General features: G+C 36.7%; 1 protein-coding gene across 6 annotated transcripts in view; it reads right to left on the reverse strand.

Annotated features, from left to right (window-relative positions):
• Positions 1-20979, reverse strand: part of SORCS2 (sortilin related VPS10 domain containing receptor 2) — a 536289-nt gene that overhangs the window by 13569 nt on the left and 501741 nt on the right. For all 6 annotated transcript variants that reach the window (XM_071447415.1, XM_071447414.1, XM_071447413.1 and 3 more), the window contains exons 20-25: positions 19320-19453; positions 18070-18193; positions 16252-16364; positions 14516-14641; positions 9850-9949; positions 8431-8533 (exon numbers count right to left, since the gene is read on the reverse strand). In XM_071447415.1, coding sequence (XP_071303516.1) covers positions 8431-8533; positions 9850-9949; positions 14516-14641; positions 16252-16364; positions 18070-18193; positions 19320-19453 — 700 coding nt within the window. The remainder of the gene's footprint in view (positions 1-8430; positions 8534-9849; positions 9950-14515; positions 14642-16251; positions 16365-18069; positions 18194-19319; positions 19454-20979) is intronic.

Raw genomic sequence — 20979 nt, forward strand, 5'->3', positions numbered from 1 at the left:
ACACTAAGCTGGGCTGCAATCATCTTCACATCTCCCTGGGCATGTGGGCTGACACTGAAGTGTGATAGCATCAGCTGGCACTCATAATCAATCAGGGACAGGGAGAAAAAGTCAGGAGAAGTCCAGGAAATAGGGAATGGAAAGGAGCAGACTGAAGAGCCAGGAGGCCAAGACCAAGGGGGAAGGAGTAAGAACATAAACAGGCATCAATAAGAGCACAAGACAGGGGAGGCTGCTTAAGTTTAGCAGGCAGCACTGAAGGAGACAGAGTATAAAGTTTGGACTGGGAACTGATGAATTAGACAAACTCCACAAGAGACAATAATTCACTCACTCTGACTGGAATCTAGAGAAACAAAAATCATCTTATTAAATTATCACCCTGGCTGAGACTGAGAGGCTTAAGACTTAATAAAGATAAGGGGTTCTTAACTAGATTAATTTAAATTAGACTTTGTCAACTCAAAGGGAAAAATCAGGGACTGCTAGCTTTGCAACAGATTTTATGGTTTAAACATTCCTCAAGAGCCATACCCTTTGTGCTGTAGCTGTGCTCACCTGCAGTCTGCCTAGGCACATGAGGACATCCTTTCCCAAGCACCAAGCAGACACTTCAGATTAGGGAGCTGCAGGCTCTAAGCTCCATTTCCTACAGTGCCAGAAGCTGCTTGACAGCTTGAGCAGCATGACAGCAGATCATGGCTGTCAAAGTCTGTGCTTAAAGCCAGATTATTACAGTGGGCAGAAAAGAAAAACAACGAGAAGGAAAGAAAAAAACAGGGTTGAACAGCTGTGGTTTCTGTTGAGCCCCTTTAGACAGTGAGAGAATAGAAAAAGTGACACTAATTTTTAGGCATCTCTCTAAAAGCAACCCTCTCCTGCTCCGTATTACAGTGGCAGTTTAAAAGCTGGATAAATATACAAATTATTCTATTTTCTCTAGGCTTTTGAAGAAGATCTGTTTGAAATGCCATTTCACAAGAAGGTGTCTTTAGCAAGGGGCACCATTTTAATTTGAGATTAAAAAAAGTAACTGCAACAAACTATTCTGAAAAACAACTTCCATTGCATCAAAGTAATGAAAATAAATGGAATTTACTAAAAAATTAAAGATGACTGAAGATAATCTCCTTCCTTTAATCTGAGCAATCCAAAAGATAAATTGAGTCCTATATATCTACATAAACACACATATCTGTATAGGTATGTGTATACATACACACACACAGATTTATATCTCTAAATAAAAAATAGGTATTTTATCCCATTATTTATAAGCAGTACAAAACCAAAGGAAAAGGAGAAGGATGGAAAGAAGGTCTGATGACAAAATGCTGTGTTATTATGATCACTTCAACAGGTCTGAGGGCTCCTCCAACAAAAACATACACATAAAGCCAAGCCCTGCATCACTCTCCTTTCATTATATGGATTTTAAAAAAAAGCAATTTTGCAAGAGGGAAGGACATTCCTTATAACCAAAACAAATACATTAGGTAATTAATTGTGATTTTTTTTCTCTAGGGCCAGTAACTCCAGACTGTTTTTAATGTGTCTGGTAATGAAACTGGTCATGTGGAAAACTATTCTCTCAATCAGACCTGCATCAAACCTGTCAAACTGCTCACTTTCAGTCCACCATCAAAAGCCTAAGGGAGACAAAACCCAGAAGAATGTCTCTGTAACACATCTGCAGAATTAGCACATATGTTTCTACAATAATTATAATAACCTCCTCTGAACTATTTCTGACAGATTGGAGAAGCATCAATGGCATTATCAAAACAATTTTGACATAATAAAAATGTTAAACGTCTCAAAGCCATATGGCACATCAGACCTTTGCAGTTAAGTAAAGGGAGAAGAGCTGCTAGTGTGACTATTGCCTATGAAACCAGGGTAACAAAGTGTGTTCTTTGGTGTAAATCCTGAGGCTTCAACTCACAGCTCCTGCATGGCTTGCTAGTTAGAGATACCATGAGCAGAACACATACTAGTAAAGATGTTCAGGAAAAATGAAGAAACCTCTCAAATTCACAACCAACCATTAAATGTATTGTTGCTAAGACCATTTCCTTATGGTTTAGGAATAAAAGGAGAAAGAAATAATTGTGAGCTGTTATTTCTCACTCGCCTTATCCTGCCCAATTCTGCTAAGTGCAGATCCTTTGGGGAAGGTATAAAGCTGAGGTACTCAGTACTTCCACACTTTCCTTTGCTTCTCACACTTACATGGAAACGACTAACATTGAATGGATTGGAGGGAGGAGAATATCACAGGCCTGAGAAGACATGCACTGGAGGCATTAGACCTTTGCCACACTACAGAGATCTGCCTGTGTTTCATAGTGGTTCAGCTTTACAAGGAACACACTCAACCACACTGAAGGAAATGATAGTCCATGTGGTATTAACATACCCTCTGAACAGAGAGAAGCTGTGAGACAAGCAGAGAAGAAGGAAAACACTATTCTTATCTCGCTTGCTGTGCCTGTGTTGTGCTGAAGTAGAATGCAATACTGAGATTGTTTACCCAAAGTGAGGATGTTTTGTTCCCTGGCCAAGAAGTGTGTGTGGGTCAGACTGTCACAGGACAGTCAGGAGAGAATCAGAGATGATGAGTGCAGCTCTGTGCAGCTGTGAGCAAGAGTGAGTGCATGGCAGATTCAGTTTGGATATTACAATGTACATAGTATAGTATAATAAAGTAATTCTTTAGCCTTCTGATGATGGAGTCAGACACATCATTCTCTCTCCCCTTTGTCAGAGTCGCCTTTGATTTACACTAAGTCCAAGCCTTTTCAAGAGGCATTTTTAACACATGTGCTGGATATTCTGTTTATGGGGGATGACCACACTGTGGGATGAAATAGGATGTGGATACTGGAACCTCGCTAAAGATGGGCCTGATTCTGGCAAATTTTATGGCTTGAACATGCAGGAAGGAGGCTGCCACCACCCCTACTCACACAGAATAAAACTCTAGTGTACCCTGATGTGCTTTGCTCTTCTTCAAGAAGCAGCTAATTTTGAGTCCAATGTAACTGTTTGAAGCAGGCAGAGCTGAAATTTTTGGGTCTACACAAAAGACTACTGTGAAAACATGACAAGACACGAAATTTGACCCAAGAGATTTGTATCAGCAAAATGAAAATTGAAAGCACATTTAGAAGAACAGACAAGAAGATTATGCAATAGCTTCTTTGGGGGTTTAACTCATCTGCAAAATGCATGTGCTTCACATCCATCACTGGAGACAATTACCTCTTCTGAGCAGCACTCCATGGTTTACATTTTTAGTTCCTTTTGTTTTTCCTGTAGCGTTTTATTTCAGTCATGAAAAAGAAGAAATATTATGCCTGCTTTGAGGACCATAAAAATACGAGCTAGAGATGTAATTCTGCACACCACTGCTAAAGAACATCACAGCGCTTGATTTCACCAAGCTCTCCAGGTCCCACACCTTTTAGAAGCTATTCCAGGAAGTACTTTGTTTTCCTTCCTTTATTCAGAAAATCTAATCAATTCATACCCCAAACTGTTAGCACTTAGAAATGTTCAGCAGGAAGGAACAGCAGGAGGGGGACGTGATATTGATTCCTACTCATTTAAGCTCTAGTTTATTTGGCTTCAATTCCTTCTTTGTGGAAAAAAAAAATATCCATTCGCCTTTATGAAACTTCATTTATTTTCCAGAGGCTTGATTAAAATTCAGTTTACTATAAAAAATTTGAACATATTCACATGGCAAAGAGTATGGAATAATGTAGCATTTTCTTGGAACTTAAATAAAAATAACAAAAATAATAATCCATTAAATAGAATACTTTACTGTGGTGTTGACTTTATTATGTTTGGATAAATGTTCAGATGACTGATTTCTTTGTGCTTTAAGGCACTCCTGATATACTTGCCTCTTCCATTTCTGAAATCTTTTCTGCATGCTATTACTTTGATTTCCGAGGATGTTTTTACAAAATATTATGGAACATTAAATTAGTGCCTGGTTTTTTTATCACTAAAAGGCATGGATTGGGACTAAGCTTGCTCTCATGGAACATAAAAGTAGTATAAGCAAGGTGGGGAAAAAAGATAGCTTTTCTTCAGAGACTGAAAATGAGATAGTAAGTCAATGAGGCAGAAAGATAACACAGTTCTGCTCCAGATTGTGGAAATGACCCAAGAGGGGGTTCATTTACCAAAATTGGTACTTGATAGTAGCAGGCAAAAAAGGAATACACACAAAATAGGATAAATCTGGGTGAAGACGATTCATGGTGATTTGTGAAAACAATGCATGCAGCTTTAAGTAGTAAAGCAGTTTGCAGTAGTTTGCATACAAATTAAAAGGTGAAGATTTTCATACTCTTTCAGAGAATTGAATTTGCTGCAATTAGCCAGGTAAAATATATAAGCACAACAGCCAGCCATTTGCTCTGGTTTGGCTACTCTAATATCCTGCTATTGTACAGAAATGAAAAATAAGAAAATGATGATTTCAGATCTTCTGCTAGTAGCATGATGATTACATGGCAGCTTTGATGTGGCTAAAATATAATTTTCCTTTCCTCCACTTTGCCTGGTGCAGACAGTGCTATTTCCCTTCTCTATACTGTTGCCCAGGATCCCACACCATAAAGCTTCTTCTGAGAGGATGAAGAAATCTTTTCTGGATGGCAGCATGAAAACCACAAAAATTACAAACATTGTTTCAAAGGGAATGGAAGAAATGTGTTTTTACTGAACCAAATCTAGTAAAGATGGCATGGTATAAAAAAAATATACGCAGATCCCAGATCCACATTAAGAAACAGCCCTGGATTTTTCAAATGATTTCCCAGCTGCTTCATATTGTTGTGGGCAAAATAAGCAGCTGCAGTCCATTTTACCTGCATGCTTAAACAGCTGGAGCACACTAGTGAGTATTCCAACATGTTGTTTGCTTGAGGCACCCACTCTGTGGTGCTTTCCTTTTCAGGAAGTGAGAGCAGAGCAGGGCAGGGCAGAGACGCTTCACTTGTGTCTTGCCCACACCCACAGCTGCTCTCAGCTCTGCTCCTCCTGCACAGGCAAGGTTGGTTCACCTGCAAGGAATGACCCCTTGCTCCTTGCTGCCACGCTCAAAATCCTATCTAAACCAATAGCTCAGATAAACCAAACAGCCCATTTGTTCAGCACCATTACAATTAGTTTTTAAAAACCCATCGCATTTATCATTTAAAATTTACTTGCCCTATACGGAGTAAAAATAGCCCTAATCTGAAGTCCTTATCGACTCTGATGGCAAAGGAGCAAACCTCTGTGTTTCTCAAAACATTTTGGATTCTTTTTTTCTTTCCTTTGTTTAAAGAAATGAACCATTCTTGGGATTGCCACAAGTCCCTTCCTGAGCTCTGGGGACTCCATCACCAGTTTTTCTGGACGTGGCTGGATGCACAAAGAAACCATCAGATAAAGTGGGGAGTGCGTGAATTTCAGGAATGGGGACATGAAAGGATAAACACTTGCAATTTTACAGCATGTGAAAACAGAGGGCAGCAGTCTTCCTAGTCAATGCCTAAGTATTTGGGATTAGGGCATATAAGATGTGACCTACAGTCATCCAATCATTAGCTAGACAGCCATAACAGCTCTGGTTATCCAGCAGATCATAAAATTACAGACTTCAGAAATGATTTGGGCAGGTGACCATGCTTGGGGACAAGATGTTTCAGCACTCAGAATCCATGGGGCAATTTGGCCATGTTTTGCCATTTTCTATCAAAGCTGTAGGTCTACACAAAAGCCTGCTATTTTCTCTCCTTTTTTCATCACAAGTCTGAACTCTGTCACTGCAAGTAGATGACATGCTCTCATGTATGAAGCTGTAACCTCCCTGCCAATCCAGTTACCATCTTATTTTGCAAGCCAGTTTTTCCATCTTGCATCTTTGCAGGTATCAAACTTAACTTTGAGCCAGCAAAGAGAGAGAAAGCAGCCCAAGACATGTTCATGCAGTCTCCTGCCAACCACCTGCTTTGCATGTGCTCCAAGGCTAGCTGCAGGTCCTCTAGACCCATTCAATGTAGTGATAAAACTAGGTTCAAAAAAAACTTCACTGAGATAGGGAAAAAGGAGTTTTAACCCTTGTATTAATCTTCATGAATGAAGGGAAGGCACCACCAAATGTTTTCCATCTCCTCCTTAGGTTTGTAAATCATACGTCATAATTATGGACAGTATTATCATTTCAACACTTTACACATCTGTAATTTCTCTGTTGAATTAAATAATATTTCTATTTCCCCAAGTTATCCAAGTTACCATAGGCCACAGTAATTCTGAAATTATCACTTAAAATTGAACATTTTTTATTGCCTATGGCATTCTTTCAGCAAATTAATTTTTAATACCCAGGCATATAATAGTGAAAAGTCTCCTTAATGTATTATAACTTGCAACTTTTATATCTATAAAGGACACTCATTTCATAGCCTCAGTCCCTGTGGACCAGTTTGTAAACTTACACACTCACTGTACCGACTTTAAAGGGACTGTACTCCCAACAAGCACTCCATGAGGACCCAGCAGTGCACCAACCATCTCCATCAACACAAGAAAGACTTTTAAAAAAGGATTCAAGATTTTGGTGGGACAGGAGTTCATGGGGAGCCCATGAGGAAAAAGCAATTTTTGAAACATAGCACTGATTAGGTGCTTAATATTGTTTGAAGAAGAAATTGCAAAGGAAGCATGCAACCAAAAAATTGTCAATTTTGAAAAGCTTAGCAGTATTACTTAAAAAGGATTCTTTCAAATATCTCAGAAACAGATAAGATACAGACTAAAATTGAAAACTACTGCATGGCCATTCATCAATGTCAACAGCAGTTTTCAGGCTACTGACAAACTTTTGAATATATCTCACAATAGTCCTCACTTGCATCTAAGTAACCCCCAGCCCCCAAATGTAAATGCAAATGATTTTCATGAATTATATACAGAAGTGCAAGAGACATTCAAGCTCACAATTTGGAAATTGTACTGTATTTTCCTCCTTAATAAAAGCTCTACTTATAAAGCAATGGTTCATAGAGCATTTTAGAAAGAACTCAAGGAAAAATATGTTTCTATTCCTTTCTTGAATATTTTATACTTCTTCTACCATGCAGTAATTGTGACTGCTATTTAATTGCTCTCATTTAAGAGCTAATAAAAGATATAAATCCGATAGCCTTTAAAAGATATCACAAGGAAATTTTATGATCGAAACACAAACAGAAAATCCTCCATTGTATTGCTATTGAAATAATATAATTACATCACATCAACCATTTTTATGTTTTTTCCTTGCTTCAGGCACCTAAAGGACCAAAATGGATTTTTATTTCATTTTAGACAGGCTGATTCAGTATTCTGTGCTTTGTCCTTTAAAGCAATCAGTCACTATGAACTCTAAAAAACTCAGGTTCTTGAAGAAAAATGGGTTTTTCTCTATTGACATAAAAATCCTTTAGCTAAAAAAACTCTTACTTAATGCTAGTTTCATTTACTGCTGTCACAAACTTAATGCTGATAGCAGTTCTATAAACTTGTATTTATTTTAAATAAAAATCACCCCCTAAAAAATGAGGCAAATCAGTATGAATCCTCACTGACATGAGATGATGATGATGATGATGATGATGATGATGAAGGCTTGTGTCCAGTATGCTTAAACCCAACAGCTTCTGAATGCCCCAGAGATACAGAAATGCCATTAGGATAGACAATGCTAACACTGTCCCATGAACAAGAACAAATTATTTAAATTGCACAGCAGCTCAGATTAAAATTAATTGCAGACTAAAGATATATCAGACTGTCCAAGGCTGGCATTGCTCAGTTTTGAGAATATCCTTCACAGAAGAAATATTTCCTGCAGAAATATTTCTTCCTTCCACACACTCTAGTGCCAAGTTAACGCTAATTTCTTTCTGTCAGTCATTTTCCATGGCATTGCCTCAGCAATTAAAATGTAATGTGTGCAAAGAGAAGCCCCAGAGCATTACATGCTTTGATAAAACTACTTTTTTAAGCAAATCAGCATTGCAGATGCAATCCCTGTCCCAATAGTTTTAGCTTATTCATAACTGTTAGGAGTAATGAAAAGGGAATTAATCAGGAATGATATTTTAGTTCATCTATGATTCTTGATGGTATTATTTAGACAAACTGAACAAACTCTCCATAGTTCCTATATTGTTGATATTTATCTTGGATCACAGCAAGTGAAACAAGCAACAGTTCAGTACCTTGATGTCTGAAAAGATCAGAAAAATATGGCTTTTCAAAGTGGTGCACTTCTTGCAATTCTTCAATAAATCTTCTTTATAAATGACAAACTCTGTCTTGCTAATCTATGGATAAATCTAATTATTAAAATGCATCTATTGATTAAGGTTTACTTGCCTTTTGAACTTGTAGAGGATGAAAGCCCCAACTGCAACTAGACAAACAACAAAGAGAACCACAATAGCCCAGTAGCCACCGCCTCCTCCAATTGTCTGAGAGTCTGAAACACAAAATAAAAGAACAGTTTTGCATGTCCCCTTCCACATCATTCACATTCTTGAGCATTCTTTTCTATTTAATTGTCAGGTCAAAAACATTGGCTGTTGTTTTTGCAACCTCTTCTTTTCACTCCATCTGGCTTCTTCAGAAAGGCAAAACCACAGAACTGGTTGGTGACTTGTTACTGAAGAACAGAGGACCCATTCAAAAAATAGAAAGCAACAAACAGCAAAACACAAGATCCTGAAGATTTAATTATTTGCGTACACAGTGGTTGTTAGGGTTTTTTTCAGAGAATCTAAAGTTATCATAGTAAATGATCACACACCCTAAGTATTTGCTTTGCAAAAGCAGGGCTGCATTAATTTCACAGATGGAGAAACCAAGGCTCTGAACAACAAATGAACTTGTCAAGGTCATGCATTGGTAAAGGCTGGAATGAACATGGACTTCTTTCAATCCCTTTTGTGCTGGCAAACAAATGTCAACCCTTTACACCAGACAAGGTACCACAGTGAGACTGTAGCACAAGTCTACACTAGAAACTAGATAAAAGAGCTTTGTTTTCTACAGAGAGATGACAGATAAAATATCACACCATAATTTACAAAAATTGAGAGTGGCTGGCTAAAGCTGTTCTCCCACAACACACTGAAATTAATAAAGAAGGATATATTATGGAGACCCTACAGCAACCTTCCCATTAGTTGATCAGAAGATCAGAGATACATGGCAGAGATGCAGCAGGCCTTGTGTTAGACCCATGTAGTCACAGCAGCAGAGGTAATGGCTGATATAAAGGCAAAGAAATTCTGCTTTCTTAGCAGCCAGTGCAACCTAAAGTGCCTTTGATCACCAGAGGAGTTTTTGAAGCCTAGTTGGCTCTTCCTTCAGAGCACTGTTCTGTACAATGGAGGAATTTACTTTATGTTGTGGTTACTCAGAAAAAGCAAGAAGCACGTGATACAAATCGTGAAGTATGAATGGAAAGGGAAACATAAAAAAAAATTATTTGGTTGTGATTGTTAATAAAGGCCAAATGAAAATGTGTGTGTATATATATATATACATATATAAAAATAACCACATATAAATATATATAAAAACATATATTAAAACATAAATATATAAATAAACATACATATAAATCATATATGCATATATGTTTATTTATATGTAACAAGTACCAAGGAAATATATACATATGTGTTATATGTACACATACATATTGATATAAAGATTTTTTCCCCTTAAATTATTAGAACTTGAACAGGCATCCAAAAGTTGGTCTATTGATAGCTTTTTTTATATATTTACCTGAACTGGAGTCAGCTAAAGTCACTAAGACCCAGTATCCTCCCCTCAGAAAGAAACTGATGTTGTGTGCATTCAGGGCTTGCTTTATAGCTGCTATTCTCTGAAAATACAACAGAGAGAATGTCAGATGTCTTGTGCTCTGTTCCACTTTGAGACACTCAATGTTTTAAAAATGAAAACTTCTGGTTCTTTAAATGGTGAAAGCACTTGTCAATGACGAGCTGAAATCTAAAAGAAATTCAATATTTAAAAATCAAGCAAAACTCCAGAAGACATAAAAGCTGAAAACATCTCAATTTTATAGCCAAATCTTTCTTTTTGATTACCCAAGTCTTTACATTTACCCAGTATGAGGCAGACAGCAAGCAATTTGCACGTGCTATTGGGTTTACCTGGGTCATAACTCACACAATGCATAATCCATATTAAAAGCCCCCATTCTTCTAACTTATCAGAAGAAAACCTGTGATGTCACTTTGGATTTTTTGTCATGAAAATTAACTACTATTTAATAATGAACTGCATGTCATAATTTACCTTACCTCCTTACCTATAAGGGAATGAATTCCATTTATAGCTAATTTTTAACAATACTCCATAGAAATAGATATATTCATTCATGTGGAAAAAAAAATCAGTATTCCTCCCATTTTCCTCCAGTGGATAGAGCAAAGTGAAATATGGTCTTTCATATTTTTATGGAGCAGAACCATTAAATATACCCTCACATCCTAACCCTGGATGACAAATTGTCTGAATTATACTTTCTACTTGCTTGTGTCTTCAACATGGTCAATTTTCTAAAAGATCAAAGCTAGTTTTATACTCTATGCCTTATAATTTGGGACACGACTTCCCAGAGGATGCCAAATTAGAAATTTGCTTTATGTCCATGAAACCTTCACAAGTAACTCCTTTTACGATATTATCAATTATGGTGCTCATCTTTGACAAGCTTTTGAAGTATAATGGATAAAAATTCCTGTAGTCCCTCTCATATTATGGACAGACACTATACAAAAGTTCAAACATCGTCATTCTTTTTGAGGAATATCTAACTTCTGAAGCTATTCCACTGACTTTATTAAATTTTTTTTATGTGGGAATGACTCAACGTAATGGTGAAGTGAGCATGGCTTCAGTTATTTCACAAGACAATTACAGCAGATAGCTCCTAAGTATTTATCTTGTTGCCTAAAGCCTGAAAAGAAAATGGATATGAAATCTTCACTTAGGAGTTAGGAGTAACTCCTTCTTAGGATTAGGAGGCCTTAAAGTGATGCTGCTATCAATGAATAAAATTTCTTTGTATCAATCCAGGGTCATTCATGAGTTCATGGTGTACAGTGCCAGAGAGACAACTACTTTAGATTAATCCGACTTACAGCCACCAAATGAAATTTATGAGCTCCATAACTTTTGATTCTTCATATTTTCCTGGCAGGTTTGTAAGGAACCCAACATTTGGTGTGGTTTTTGCTTAAGTGATTAAGACTTGTTTCTTATTTAACTCCCCACTGTTGGATTTGAACCCAAGTCTAAATGATCATGTCCTCAGGTCCTCAAGTCAAAAATTTGAATCTCATGTGAATCCAACCAAAGGTTCTGGCTTACTTATTTCACTGAAAGACTAATGTTTTTTTCAGTGCTCATGGGGTTTTTTCCTGCCCCAAGATATTTATTGAGCTCCTCTCTAGACTTCTTAAGTGTAAGGTTCGTATACCAGCATTTGAATTTTCCATCTTCTTTTTTTACATCCTTTACGATGACAATGTTTGAATATGTCAATGGCTCCTGCATTATAAGAATGTAAAAGAATGAAAAATAATGACACTGTTCAAACTCTTACCCACTTCTACATCTTGGCTTCTGACTTTCCCTTTTTGCCAAAGCAACTCACTGGGAATTTTCATGAAGTAGTTTGTCTGGATAGAAATCTTCCTCAGACCCCTGCCTTCCAGATTATAGTTTAATTACATTTTAATTGACTCTTTCAACTGGACTCATCCCACCTGACATTAGACATACAGTAGATGTGCATAAATTAAGCAACCAAGTCTTCTCTGGAGTCAATAATTAGAATGGAATACTTTTGAAAATTCTCTGTTCTTGAAAGCAGGTTAAATCACAGCTTTTATTTCTCCCTGCATATATTTGAAACAAAAAGGGGTCTTGTCAGAGTGGAATAAAATTTCAGAATTTCCAAAGGGCTCCTCCTACTGCACTGACAGCTTTCTTACCATCTTTGTTATTGATGGCTACTTTTATCAGTAATGATTCATATTCTACATGACTAACCTAATAAACAGCATCACATCCCAACACTCCATGTAAAGCACCAATAAAAACTCCAGCAAGCAGCTGTTCCTTGCCTGAGCAAGAAATTATTGCCTTAAATCTTTCTGAAATAATGTAATATTCCCAAATCTAAAAGGTTTTCAGCCAAGAACAAAGAGGTTCTCTTTAAGAAAAGACATTTTATAACTATGTCTAAGTTAAAGGTATCAGGGACACCTCCTCGACATGTGCAGAAAACATTCTGCATTGCTGAATCCTCTCAAAAGTGTCACAACTCTGACTTTGAGAACTGGCATGAGCAGTGTGACAAAGCACATCTTTTCACTGATTCATGATACAAATCTTCAAGATTCTCTTCTAGTAACAGAAGGGATTGTAAGGAATCTTTAAAATATGACAACATGAGTATTTTCCTGCTGACTTACCAGAAGCTATTGCTTCTAAGTTTATTTATATAGGATATATTTTCAGGATATTTCTCAAGTCACAAATGATTCTGATATAACACATTTTATCAAAATTTCTGCCATTCAAGTCTAAAGCAACAAATTTATATGCACATATCAATAGCTAAAACAATGTCTATTAGCAATAATATAAAACCAGAAATGTAGGCAGCTGTCACAAGAAGACTGGCTGTACATCTCTACAGCACTCTACTCTACAAAACAATCAATGTTGAGATGTGAGACTGCTGCACCTGACTTATCATCACAGCACAGCAAAGGCTGCTGAAATTGCAGTCTCCCTTGTTCCTGCTCCAGCCACGGGTCTGACCTGGTTCATCCTAACAATGTCAGAAATGTACACATATTCTCCAGATTATATAATTATTTCCCCTTCCCCTGCTCCTCTAGTTCCAGAAAACCTTCCAAGGTCTTACTGGAGAACTAATTACAAAACTGTGTCCTGTTACACTACTGGGACATCCCTACAGCCCCACTGAATGGAAGCTTTTCCAAATCATTTGCAGCCTGGGATTGCTCCTCTTTATGCTTTAAAGTAACTCACATGATGTTTCATACACAAACATGGGAACAACCTTGAGACAGCATTGATTTTAACTGATACTCTTTAAGCTGCCTTGAAGCACAGCACTAATATTGAAATTGAGATTTAAAGGGAAATAATATGCATAACACTTTGCACTGAAGTAAAATGTTTGTACAACCAAAAGAATCTATCACCATTAGTTTCCCTAAATTATTGAACATATCCATTCCCCAAAGGCTCAGAATAAGGAATTTCCTTTAGAAACTTCACCTTGCTTCCTCAAGAAATGTAAATTTTCAAATAATTTCGAAGTGGTAATATTCCCCTGGCTGAGAGCCTCAGTTCATGAATGTGTCTCTACAAAAGAAACAACCTGCAAAAATTAACTAATTCCTGACACATAATCAGGAATTCAGACTCCCAGGAATTCTCACTGTGATTACCAGGGAGAACAGTAAGGGTGTCTGCCAAAAAAGTAGAAAGCTTTGTGCACTCACACATTTTAATGATAGACACCTGTTAAAGTACTTGGACAACTTCAACATATTCCTTTGGACCTTCCAAAGTATATCTCATGAACTCCAAACACAATCTACTTGGTTTTTGTTAATATGAAGAGCTTTGTCTTGCCTACTTCCCCAGCTCTTCAGAGACCGTGACCTTGTCTTAGAAAGCTTTAAAATGCCCCTCAAAGTTAAGGATACCTTACACTGATTCTTTGTAACTGGCAGGACATGAACTGCAAGGTACAGGCACAGGATCTGTTTCTTCTCTATCACAGCAAAAGGACAAATACAATAAATTTTAAGTGTCAAACAGTCTTCTGGTTTTCAACTGGCATGAAGTCTTTTACTATGGAGGAAACATTGTTTGGAAACAACTAGGGAGAAACTAATGTCTGATTTTCAATCCTGTGTCCACTAAATTTGTTTTGTACCAATTCACAACGACATTTTCTTACAAGGGCAGAAAATACTTGCTTGATGCTCTTTACATTATGGGTCAATGACTAAGGTTCTGGCTTTGTTTGGACCTGAAATCTAATTTCCTTCTGAAGACAGTGCAGAGACTTTGCTCTACTGGATCTTCACAGAATGACAAGCATCACTGCTGTTTCTGTTTAAAAGACAGGCCAATATTAAATACTCTTGAGAAACACACTAATACCAGAAAGAAGTAGATTGTGCTGGTCTGGACACTGTCAAACACAGCAGACATAGCTGCTGTAGCATTCACACGTATCTGTCAGATGGGAGCGAGATCTTTACATAGACAGGATCACCTCTTAATTTCATATAAAGGCAATGAGAGTACAGCCACTTATTGCAAAACAGGATGAAGGCTGTCCTAGGCAGATGTGCATTGCTCTGGTTACCTTATCACTTGTTATGCTTCTCTTCTTTTTTGGTTGATTTGCAGGTAGTAGCACATGCAAGTCAGCAGCTGTGGGCAGACCAGGTTTCACAACTGTCATGAGTGTTTCTTCAGGTATACTGGTCTCCTGTGAAGACAATGAAGACACACTCTGTGTTTTATATAAAATACATAAGTAACTCCACATATGGCTTTTAGACTTCATTGTTCAGATCCTTAATATCTAAAGGGAATTCCACTAGAAGCTGAAATATGAACAAAGCCAAACATAAATGTACTGAAATATGAGTTGCTCTTTGAATATTGGAAGACCTAAGTGTTGTTATCGCATTAAAGTAATTCAGTGGCATCAAGAAAAGAAGCAAAATGAGGAGGTTTTCAAGTTTTATCAAAACTCTGCAATGGCCAAACACTTCTGAGGTAACAAGAAAAAAAAATCCCTAGTGGTTTAGGATCCTTTGTGGGCAATTCAGACACAGTGTAGACTTAGAAGTGCATATTCATTACAGCTAACTTTAGCTTCTGAAGGTTGCTTAGGAGGGTGCTTAATGGACAGAGAGAAGTCCTTCAATGTGAGACTAAGAACACTCAGGTTCAGCTTCTGAAATTGTAATGAATACCTTCATTCCCCTGCTGAAAGTCAAGTGCACCTCTTTGTAAAACAGTTTGTGCAAATTTGGCATTTAGTCCAAAATTTCTCCATGTTTGTACAATGCAGCCACACAATTTTAGTGACCATACCCTGGGCACTTTCCTTGGTCTTCCTCAAACAGATTCTGAGACTCTATTAAATTGTTCATATGCTTTGGTAAATGTTTTAGTAATTATTAAAATGCAAGAGGTTTTAATAGGGGAATAAAATAGTTTTTGACTGACTCTAATGGAACTCATTATGGAATGAGTTTAATTTGATAAAAGCAAGAAATTAATTTGACATCTGATAAGAATCTCAAAGAACAAAAAGCGGGAAACTTTATAAAGTCAAAAAGTTTAGAACCTGATTTGCATGACTGCAAATCCAGGAAGAGTAAAATGATTTAGAATTCCAACATTTTATAAACAATATCAAGCTGTACCTCAGTGCCACTGCCCCCATGAAAGCCAGTGTGTGCACCCTCACTTGCTGGCAGGGTGTGTGCCTGAAGAGCTCTCGAGCCCAAAGTTTCCATGAGGTGATCTAATGCCACAGCACTACTGCATAGTTTGCACCTGATTTAACCTACAGGATTCAGCTGTTCCAGATTTCTTTTGTGAACATGCTCTGAAAAACAACTGTATAAATTTTGTGCCTATATACTATACATAATTTTCAAAGTTACAGAACAAGCATAGGAAATTCTTTCTTTCTGCTTTGTTTTCACAAAAAGATAATGTCTTTTATATTACTCATTGCTTAGCTTCTAAATCTACCACATTTAAGCTACTTAACTCTTCCTGCTTTGGAGTCAGCAGTGTTTGCTAATATGTCTCTTCCTAATCCCAGAGAGCAATATTTAGCATTAATTGCCAATTAGGCTGTGTTAGACCTAAACTGTCTGTGTTACAATATCATCGTCGACAGCTTGCACTTAAAAGTGACACTAGGCTCAAACTTGCATGAAATGTGGCTCATGAGGTTCACTTTATTATTTTGCTCTGCCTCCATTTCAAAATACCTTCTACATGAGAATGTATTAACTTAACCTTCAAGCTTTACAACTGGTGAGGGACCATTTTATGACCAATCTGAAGGAGCACCTTTGCAAGAAGTCGCGTCACCACCCGCCCAATGTCTTCTCTCCACTCAGGTATGTCGGGGTTGTACATGTCCAGGTCCTTAGTAAACTTCAGAGGAAGAACATGAAAATTATCTAGAAAAACAAAAAGAAATAGCACGAAATAAACTAGATTGCAGAAGGGGTTTGATAGAACTGAAAGTCTCTATTTAGCACTTTGTGCTGTGCAGCACTGCAGTATCTAGGACCCCTGCTGCTCTCTGTTGTCAGGCATTCAATTTCTTTCTGTATTTTCATCAGCACCATCAAAATTGTGCCCAAAGACTAAAGAAAGGAGGAAGAAAAGGAAACAAAGTAGATTTACATACATGCTCTAGGGTCATAATGTTCCCAATAATTTTCCCCTAGCTCAATAAGGGAGTATTAAAAAGAAGTCATTGGTTTCTTTTATTAGAAATGCTAATGTACCAATGGATTTTATTCTCACTAAATCATAAGCATGTGGGGGTTTTTACACTAGATGTTTCTGTTTTCTGTATAAAATGAACATATTACTCCATAAATTAAATATGAAAATAGGAACAGAAATTACATTACAAAGGCTAACTACTTCCCTCTTTGAAGAAAAAATAAAACAAAGGTACACCCACAATATTTCTCTGGATATTTTCAAAAATATCTGAAATACTAGAAATGGGATGATCCTCAGAAAAAAGTCTCTAAAATCTTCCCTTTCTCCCTACAGGATCCTTGGATGAAAACCTAGGGAACTTAATGCAAAGCAGGGATAGAGAACCTCTGGAATGCACAAGTCAAACCTGCTTCCCCTCAGTGTTTCCAACAGAATTTTATTTAAACATGGCTTTCTTTTTCAAAAGTTTCTTTATTTTTCTGATGGCCAGTACTTTCATGCTCTTGATATCAGGATTGGCAAAAGAAGCACTGGAATGATAAAGCCATTGATGTAGTCACACTAAGAGGGTTATACTTCTAAAGGTTTCTTAAAGAGCTGATGCATTTATAAATGGTAATATAAATATTATACCCATTTATCTTTGAAAATGAGAAGGTTCATAAAAGCTCCATTTAGCATAAGTGTGGGTTTTGTCATTATTTCAAAATAGTAAGTATAATAAAAGCAAAAATAACACAATCTTCTTCAGACAACAGAGATGTATCACGTCTTGTATTGCATGATAGCTGAAGGCTTTTAGCTCTGCATTAAAATAAAAGCTTTTATACTTATCACAGTCCCCACATGTGACAGTACAATTACAAATTTAAATAATTTCCCAGCACTGAATTTTCCACAGTATATTCTGCCTTGTCACCACATAATAAAACACAAAAAAGCCACACCAGGACACAGTGTGGAACAAGAGCTGAAGGGTTATTTAATAATTACAGCAGAGCTATATTTGATCCAAAATCTCAGATAAACATCAAGGTAACAGTGATATATTGTGATGAAAGGCAATTATTTGACACGGTTTTCAATGCTGAGAGCATTTTCTTTTTTTTTTTTTCTTTTTTTTTCAGAGGTATTTAGACTACTTTACTTACAAATTCTGGGAAACTTTCTAGTCACTGGCCAAAATACTATTTTAACACATATAGCATCTAGGAACCACAGTAACATTTAAAATAAGCAAAGTAAACAAAATGTTTGACTATTCAGCTTTTTGGAGTTATTTAGTGACTGTTCATGCCTCTTATTTTAACAATTAAATCTGGCATTAGATTTAATTTTACAATAGGTTCACTTGTGGTAGGGCTGGTTTTAGACATCCAATAAAATTACATATTAAACAAAAAAAAAGGAAAAAGACTAATGTCTCACCAAAAACATGGATAACTTTTGAGTCCTGAAGCATAGAGCTCCCACAGGAAACTTGTACTGTAACTCTGACATCACCTGTCTCAGCAAACTTTGTCACCAGAAAACTCTCCAATGTAAGCAGTGGCTTTAAAAAAAACAAAGAACAGAATTTCAGCAAGAACCATGAGAACAGTGCTGAAAAACACTGTTGTTAAAAATATCAGCAAAAAAAATTTCACATAAAATTTAAAATTTTCAATATTTTATCAAATCTATCAACTACAATTTTCAATACAGAATTTTTCTTTCCTTGAAAGGATCTTATGCAATCAAGCAGCCAGATGAGAAAAATCTTTCTTTTAGAGTAATCAGTCAAGTATTAGGTTTTCAGTCAGATCCCACTAAAATTAATGGAGTCTGAGTGAGTCTCAACAATCTCTACAAGATTATATGAAGCAACTCATTTGCCTCAAAAAATGTAGGGTATAACAGGGTCAAAAGGATTAATGCTGTCAGAGCAGCAGCCCACAGTCACCTCTAAGGTGGAGCTGAGATACTCTGCTCCCTTACCACATCCTTAAGAAAGACAAAACCCTTCACAAGACCCTCAGAGCCTCTTCTTGCAATGGCAAAGTCAGTAATGATGAACAGATACAGGCTGGGATTAGGGTAGACAGGACATTCACAAGAAGAAAGTTCACTGCACTTATTTGAAGCATTCCTCTGTCACACTTAGTCTGCCTCATAAAGAAAATTTCTTATCTGTTATTGAAAAAATGACCTTAAAAGAAATTAACCCAGCTATACAATAAATACTCCCCAGCAGAAATACTTGGATGCTCTAGGACATGTTTATACAGACTTTGATCCACAAATGAATAACACTAGATTGTTTGAGTGCTCTCAATGTTTTGATATCCTTTAAGATAACACATTTATTTTTGATATGACAGTTATTTTAGACTCACAGAAAACATTTATCTATACAATGAAAAAACCCAAACAACCTATATATATATTTGTTCAGCACTTCAATTTACATCACTCATGTTATTAGCTTGGAAGTGCATAAATCTAAGTTTCATCATTCATCAGTAATGATCCCAAATCCACTCCCCTCTAGAAACTGTTTTTTCCCACAGGTAATGAAGCAGAAGAAAATGTTGTTTTCCCCCCACAAAGCAAACAGTTTAAAATTAGAAAGAAAGGGACAACCTTTACTGGAAAGGGATTGAAATAATCTCTTGAAATAATCAAAACCATGTGTGTACCTGAAGATTGTTTCCTATCCACCAGTAGAAAACTGTCAAATTAGGGTTCTTAGGCAGGATGATGGCTGTCAGGTTCACCTCCTGGTTTCTCCCAATGACTGGAACCACTTCTAAATTTAAAGCCTGGAGTGGAGCTGAACAAAGTTCCAAAAATATCATTGAACAAGAATCCATCAATTTATTAACACCTCCTTCCCCAAAAGCCTCCCACCTGTTCACCATAAGGTCCTGAATTTATTTTTCCCTTCCTCCTTTCCTTCCTCTTTTACATCCATATTGAAAGCTATGGACATAATTGGAAAGACCTCATTTCAACTACAAAACATCCCCCAGATGACCCCAAAACCCCTCAAACCAAATCTTAAAGCAATAAGACAGATCAACAAAATGGGCTTCTCTCATACCCATTCGTTTCATTCATGTCCAATTCGAGACACATAAGCAAATACTCCAGTTAAAAACTGGAAAAGGCAATCTCAGCTTTTTTTTTTTCTTTTTTTAAACTCAGTAACAAAAGATCAAATGAATAGAAATCTAACAAGTCTCAAATTGCTAAGGGAAAATCAGAAAACTGAAAAAGAATGCTGCTGACTACTCATTTTCATTATAAAATATCAGCTGTTAGGCTCACATAAAAAATCTCATTAATTCATGCTTTAAAATAGATCTGTACATCAGGGGAGCATTTATTTGCAAATCAAAATAGATAACCTCTGGACTCCAAAATGTGGTAGGTTTATTCCTTTCTGAACTACTAAAACCATAAACATGACTATTTGTTTAAAAGAAATGGATCATTACAACGGTTTTATCTGCTTGTGTTATGTTTATTAGTGTTGTGCTGTTTCACAGTACAGTAACTGTGTTGAAAGAAAATCTTTCCCTCAGAGGTTTCCCAGTATATCTTTATCAGAATGTCTGAAGGTAAAAGCTTTTTAACAGCACAATGTGGGAACTAGAATTTCTTAATTTCTTCACCTGCACCAACTACCTGGGATACGAAACCACTGCAGAGTTCAACATTCATTCCTTACACAGAATGAATACCATCCATTTCTGTTCCATTCGAAATATTTTTTAACTCATTCAAAGGTTTTTCATCTCAGTGCAAACTTAATGGTAATTAACACTGCTCTGAAGCATTTCTCTTATTTTGTATCAGGGACTGAGTCATTGCTGGTTCACTTCTAATTTCACTTTGACTAAACTGACTGAACTTCTGAGAGTAAGCTGTCCAAAGCCCTTTTCCACCTCACTTCACTTGGTCTGTGTGGTGCTTCATCTGAATGTAAGGCTCTATTTTACTCTGCATTTTCTCCAATAACTCTCAAACCACCTACATGAATTCAAAAAATGTTGGGTGCTTTAACAAATTATTTCTTCAGTAGCTTCCAGAGGAGTAAAAAATGCTTCTCTGGTGATGGTGTCTTGAATAAAATTCAGAAATGTTAGGAATTTCAATAAATTTGTTCCTCCTAGAAATATATTTTCCTTCTCGAAGGATCTGAGAAACTTTTTACCTTCTGCCACAAACCTGTGTTTTCACAGAGGAAACTGATTACTTTGAGATATGGTTTTGTTCCAGAAGAAGATTACTTTCTTTTCCAAAATTTTTAGAGGCCAAGTTACTTGGTACTTGAATGATGACTGTAATTTCAGG

The sequence above is a fragment of the Agelaius tricolor genome, unplaced genomic scaffold, assembly GCF_023055355.1.
Source record: "Agelaius tricolor isolate 1412-34295 unplaced genomic scaffold, bAgeTri1.0.p SCAF_24, whole genome shotgun sequence".
NCBI lineage: Eukaryota > Metazoa > Chordata > Aves > Passeriformes > Icteridae > Agelaius > Agelaius tricolor.